This window comes from Quercus suber, unplaced genomic scaffold (genome assembly GCF_002906115.3).
Source record: "Quercus suber isolate HL8 unplaced genomic scaffold, Cork oak 2.0 scaffold_286, whole genome shotgun sequence".
Taxonomy (NCBI): domain Eukaryota; kingdom Viridiplantae; phylum Streptophyta; class Magnoliopsida; order Fagales; family Fagaceae; genus Quercus; species Quercus suber.
In genome coordinates, this window is record NW_027069742.1 from 871,444 (window position 1) to 878,435 (window position 6,992).

Below are 6,992 nucleotides of genomic sequence, written 5' to 3' on the forward strand. Positions count from 1 at the left end.
AATGAGTCATGATTATGTTTGTAACTGTTCATACTCACGACCACGGACTTGGATCTGGTCACTGTGCAGTACCCTGTCAACTTTTTCCACCTCTTGTAAGTTTTAATTTTTAATTTTTAATTTTTTTTACTTTTATAACTTCATCTTTAATCTAACGACTGATATTAAAAGTAATCTTTTTTAACTTTTGATTAACATTAAAAAAGTATTTCAATCAGTCGGCAACAAAGGTGGATCCCGATATCTATCGCGTAGACAGAACTGTAACACTCGGTTCCTATAAAAAATAAGAATAAAAAGTTAGAAACACTCGGTCCCATCAAAAGAAAAGAAATGTTGAAAAGTCGGATCCGAAACTTTTATAGCTTATCGATTCATTAATTATACACGCACGGAAACTAGGAAAAACTCAAAGATTGATTCTGTTCTCTACTATTCTCACGTGCGTACCCCTCACTTTTATACCTACTGTTGACTGTTGAGTGATCAATTTACCATCGGACTTGAAATATTTATAGCTTAATTATTGATTTATCAAGTACACAGCACGGCTATAGGGTGCACCACAAGGATTGATTTTGTTGTCTCTATCCTTTCTCACGTGTGTATCTTTAACTTTTAGATAGGGTGAAAAGTGGGATGGAAAATAAAGAAAAGAAAATGGAAGAGATTTTGTTGGATGAGATTAGTGTTTGGTTGAAGTGATTTTGGAGGGAAGAAAATTGTGAAATTCGTCCTTTGGGTCCACCAAAACGTAATATCTCCGAATTAAGGAGAAAACATAAGGGAAAATAATGATGGGTGCTTCGAACAAAATTGGCCTTGAGCAATATTCATTATTCTCCCACCGAGTTTGCTTCTTTCATTTTTTTGTCATTCTGTTCAATATATATATATATATTTTTTTTTGGTCATTTTATGATGTATCATTTGTTGTGTCATGCTTTTTTTTTGGTGCTATTTTTTTTTCTTTTTTCTTTTTTAGTTTTTTTATTTTTTTAGAAAACAATTTTGGGTTCTTGAAGTACCCATTCATACACAATTTTTCAATAAAAACATAATGTGTTACTTTCTGTTTTATCTAATAGAGATATAATGATAAATTTATATAAACTTCATTTTCTATCCTCTTATTTTTCTTCTCAATAATAAAATTAAAAAAAAAAGATTTTTTCATCCCTTCACTTTTCATCCCTTCAATCAACACATGTGAGAAAAAACTAATTTTTTTCTATCTTCCAACTTTTTCTTTTCTACAATCAAAATGACCCTTATAACTTATTAATTTATAAGAGCATTCACATCAAAGATGTGAAAAATTCTAAAATGCTATTTTATAAGTGAAAACACAAAAAGGGACACTACAACACAATTGTTATATTCAGACAAATATAACTCAGCTATAGTATGCTGCTAAAGATAGCAGCTTACTGTAGCTTAAAATTAAAATTAACAAAAATAAAAAATTATTGTAGGCCAACTGTCCTTTTTTTTTTTTTCTCTTTTTAGTTTTTTATATTGTTTATTGTATAGGATATATTATTTTATTGTATTGTTTATATTATTTTTATATGTTATATGTTAAAATAGAACCTTTAACGTTGGGTGATTATAAAGTAAGTTGTTAAAATAGAAAAAAGTGGCTTTTCAGTTACTAAAATCTATATTTTTTAGATGTTTTGATGTAAATGCTCTAAAGTAAAGACCTTAATTGCTTTTTGAGTTACAAAGTGACATGACCACTAGGCCCACTTATTGATTTATAAAGCAGGAACACTAGGACCCGCTTGTTGATTTATAAGGCATACACGCATGGCAATTAGGAAGAGAAAATACACCCTATTTCAGGGATAGGTTTCCTCCCTCTCATAAATGGTGGGGCCCACTTAGCTATGAGTGGGATATGAAACGTGGCATACCTCCTCTAACTAGGGTGCTAGGTGCATTCAAAGGCTTTTTTTTTTTTCTTTTTTTTTGGGTAAAAAAATTAGGAAGAGGACTTGAACCCGAAACTTTTATACTTTATTGATTCATAAAGTATACAGACGGATATGCTTAGCAACTAGGGTGCTGGGTGCTGAAATAATTTTTTAATTTTTTTGGTAAAAATAAAAAAGGTTGGAGGACTCTGGGAGCGAAACTTTTATACTTTATTGATTTAAAAAGTATACACGCACGGCAACTAGGGTGCATCCAGAGATCGATTCCATTGTCTCTACTCTTACGTGCGTATCTAGTATAATTATCTAGCTTCCATTCAAATATAAACCCTTCAGGACCACCAAGCTAAGCCCTCCAACGAAGGATACAGTTGTTGAAGAAATGCAGAGACGGGTTGAGCTTACTAATGGTGTTAATGGGGTTGGCGAAAAAGATGATTTCAACCCAAGTGCGCAGCCTCCATTAAAGGTCGAGAATCCATGGAGGTATGTGAGTTATGTTATCAGAGATGTCTTTGTGGTCTTTGCATTGGCAGCAGCTGCAGCCTACTTCAACAGTTGGTCTTTTTGGCCTCTCTACTGGGCTGCTCAGGGGACCATGTTCTGGAATATATTTGTTCTTGGACATGATTGGTAATCTCATATTCGTGAATTCTTTCACTTCTAAAATCTAAAACTATGTTATTGACTTTCACATACATTTGCATTAATTAACTTGAATTTGGTTTTCTAATGAACAGCGGTCATGGAATCTTTCCCAACAACCTCATTCTAAATAGTTTGGTGTGGCATATCTTTCATTCTTCAGTTCTTGTAGCTTGCCATGGATGGTGGGTGTGATAACTTTCTTAACTCTAAAAGAAAAAAAAAAAAATCACTAATCTATTGGCTTATTTGTTTAGATTTAGCTTTAAATTGCCGACATTTCATGATTTTCACTGCATGCTCTTGAATCCTACAGGAGAATTAGCCACAGAACTCACCACCTGAACTATGGGAGTGTAGAGAATGACAAGTCATGGTTCCCGGTATTATCTCTGATCCATTATTTCAAAAAATATCAACTGTCAATATTTTGTTTGACGTGATTCTCATGAATATCATTTAACAGAAAATGGAAATAATGATGAAATTAACGCTCTTAGAATTTTTTTTTAAAATATTGAAAAAAAAAATTAACTCAAAAATCAAAATTTTACTTATAAATAAAGAATATTTTAACTTCCTTTTTAATAAATTGTTTTATAATTTACTCAGGCCAAGAGCGGTTTTAAGAAAATCCTTGTCCTTTGGGTTAGTACAATTTATCTCAAACCTAGATTGCTAGGTTAAATAGTCTTAGCTCAATTAGCTAAGGGGACATCCAATGGTGGACAATAACCGAAGACCAAACTGTCAACAGATTCTATGCACAAGAAGTCATGTACTTTTCTTTGGATCTCGTATCTGGCATTTATAACTACCCAAAATTTTGATTTGACGCCAAGCCTATAGTAGATCTATAGCGTTCTTCTTCTTCCTTATCACACGTGCAAGATCGATCAATATAGTGGCTCCTAGTTATTCTATAACCTCATCAATTCTCTCTACCAATAGATTCTGCCTGCTATTATTGTGTGTGAAGTATTCTCTTTCTACGCGTTTAGGTCGTCGAGTACTAAAGAAAAGACCTTTTTTTTTTTGGGTCAAGGTCAAGCCCATGCAAGGCTTGCACAAAGTTTTTGTCATAGTTACGATAATTAATGTTCATAATGTAGAATATTTTTTGCGTCGATGTGAAGTCATGTGACATCCCAAAATATAGAAATAAAAAATTATATGGCAATCATTTATTATTTGGAGGTACAAAATTGTGTAAATACCATTATTGTTGGTGACAGTGGTGAAGAGCACTATTTAATAGTCTGTTTGGATTTAGAAGAGCAAAATAAAGTAAAATTAACTTAAAATTAGCATATTTTTAGCTAAATTTACTCTACTTCCCTCAACTCTTCCTCTTCCTTTCCTCAATCCAAACAAGCTATAAGAGAGAGAGAGATAATATGAAGACAGAGAGAGAAAGTGGAGAAGTGGGGATTGTGATGAAGAGAGCTCTTCAGAAGAGAGCTAGAAAGAGAGTGGTAATGGTGGTGGATAGGTGGAGTGTTTTTCAAAAGGGAGCATTGAAGAGACATAATGAGAGAGAGAGAGAGAGAGAGAGAGAGAGAGAGAGAGAGAGAGGGAGTTAAGGTGGTGGTGGTAATAGCTTTTTAAAGAGAGAACGCAGGGAGAGGAGAACACAAACCTTTGGTTTGGACGTACGATGGTCTGTATGAAATGCATGCATCCTTTGGGTATGTGTGTGGTGTAAGGAATTTTGTGTAATAAATGTACAGAGGCGTAAATTCAAGATTTTAGTAGTTTACTTTTGGGAAGTTATAGTTAAAAAAAATAATAATAAACAAAAACCAATAATAATAATAATAATACTAAAGTCTTAAATTCAAAATGAAATTAAAATATTGATTCTCAAACAAATGAAATTAAAATTCGCATTTATTTAGGGACAAAGTTTTGCTACAAAATTTTTTTTTTTTAAAGAGTTTCAACCTATCACGTATGGAGTCCACTCTTGATAATAGCTTAGTTTAACTACAAAATTGATTATAAACTAAGGTTACAACTTTACTCAATAAAATAAATATTATTACATATTTTGAAAATCCAATTATTGAATTGCATGTTTTTTAAGCCCTTAATACACATGTCAAATAATGTGTTAATAAGATATTATTTACTATATGATCTATAAACTTAAATTTATGCATAATTTTAAAATACAAAAACTTGTAATTTAAACAATTTATTGATAACATAACTATTGATTTTTAACTTTCTAGAAATTTTACAATATTGGAGGAAATAAGTAGAAAATGTAATTTAATAGTGGATTTATCAAAATTCAACTCCAATAAAAAAATATTGAGTAAAGTTGTAATCTAAAGCTACAATCAATTTGATAGCTAAACTTTGTCATTTATTTAGTGTTAACAAGATATAAACAAAAACTTTCTCAAAAAAAAAAAAAAAAAAAAAAAAAAAAAAAAAAAAAAAAAAAAAAAAATTTTTTTTTTTTTTTTTTTTTTTTAGGTTCTATGGGCATTTCAATCAATTTTTAGGTTTCAAGGTCATTTTGATCATTTTCTAGATTTAGAGATATTTTGGAAGTTTTGGGGGGTATTTCAGTCTTTTTCTTAGGTTTCAGGGTATTTCAATCATTTTCTAAGTTCTAAGAAAATTTTGGTAAATTTTTAGGTTTTGGGGTCATTTTAGACATTTTCTAGGTTCTAAAAGTGTATTTTTGTCATTTTTTAGGTTTCAGTGCCATTTCTATCATTTTTTTTAAGGTTCTAATGGTATTTTGGTTATTTTTAGATTTTATGGGTATTTTGATCATTTTAAAGGGTATTGGGTAGTATTTTGGTCATTTTGAAAATTTAGGTGCATTTTGGTAATTTTATAGAGTTAAGCGTATTTTGATAATTTAATTGGATGGATTTTACCTATAATAATTGGGTTGGGTGGAGTTTAACTTACAATTAATTAGTTGAATGTATTATAATGGGTAAGTGAGTTTTATGTGCTCCACCCATTTATGCCCAACCAAAACCCATTTTGAGCTTGCATGTAAGCCATTTACCAATTGAAGGCATGCAATTTGTCTATGCAACTGCATAACTTTCAATCCAAGTTATCATTAAAGTTGAATTGAATCTTTGGACACTGTAGACTACAATTTTTTTTTTTTTTGACTTAAGGTGTAGCCGTGTAGCAAACAAGTTGAAAGGTATAACTGGCAGAAACCGATTATCCACGGTTTAAGCGTTTTGTTCTAATGAGCCTCTCCATTACGATCTTACAAACCCATCAACTACAAAATATTGACTTATATATAATAGCACCTCCCAAAACTATCAGATACGTTCAAGGCGAAGCAACAAAAAGGAAAGAGAAATGAGCGGAGATGAGAGTATTACAGTCACCCCATCCGGGCTATCCCTATTAACCTTTGAAGTTTGAACCTTGTAGAGTTCCTTAAACAAGAATGAGACTTTTGCTTCTTTTTATAACTAAGCACACCATTGGGCTCCCCACCTTTTTCCTTTTTCTCTTTTGTTAATTCAATAATTATTCCTTTTCCTCAATAATTACAATGAAGAAGAGAGAATTTGACATCTAAATGTTTCCACTAAAAACAGTAAAGCACCACGAAGGTTAGTCTAACTGTCGCCCTTTTTTCTATTTCTTAATTACAACTATTTTGGGAACCCAAATCAATTGCTCAACCCATTTAAATAACCCAAAAAAAATACCAACCTTATTGTAAATTTTGAATTGACAATTGAGAAATGAGACTTCAAGACAGATAGTCTTAATTACGTTAAAACCTATAACAAAATGTCAAATGAAAGTGACAATTTTTCGTAAGCCCTTAACCAAAGATAGAATCCAGAATGCAGGCTACATCGCCAAACAGAAACCAAAAATCCACATATGACAGACATATATAAACATATCTTTGATCATTAAATCACAATAAAAAATAAAAATAAAAGAACTGTCACTACAAAATATCTACTCACGTAGTACACAAAAATGTGTAATTCAATGGAGAAGCTGAAACATGCCATCAATGTTTACCAGAAAAACGAGGAAGTTGAAATTGCAGAGTTTTCATTCACTCGTTAGCAATCTTCAATACACGTGGTGTCCAGACTTCCCATTAAACACACTGTTTCTGTTGTAGGAGCTGACACCCCCACATTCATGCATCCTAACAAACTTCTTAGAATCTCCAGCAAAGGTTGTGGATATTTTCGAAATCTATAAGAAATAAGGTTAGCTATGAGAAAATTAAAACAGGCATGTATACATAACATGAAGATAGAAAGCCCTGAACTTATCAACTCAATTAAGCACAAGAAATTTCTAATAGATCTCAGCTTTCTCTTTGAAATGTCAAGGATGCTCACTAGGGAAATCCATTGCAATACCACAGTTACTATTTGGCCC

The 6,992-nt window shown here is 31.7% G+C and overlaps 1 protein-coding gene across 1 annotated transcript; it reads left to right on the top strand.

Moving 5' to 3' along the window:
• Positions 1-2,322: 2,322 nt before the first annotated feature.
• On the top strand, positions 2,323-2,968 carry LOC112013806 (omega-3 fatty acid desaturase, chloroplastic; the record flags this gene model as incomplete). Its single annotated transcript, XM_024046185.1, has 3 exons — positions 2,323-2,573; positions 2,681-2,770; positions 2,902-2,968. Coding segments are annotated over exons 1-3 (408 nt in total), but the record flags the coding sequence as incomplete, so codon positions are not given.
• Positions 2,969-6,992: the final 4,024 nt, after the last annotated feature.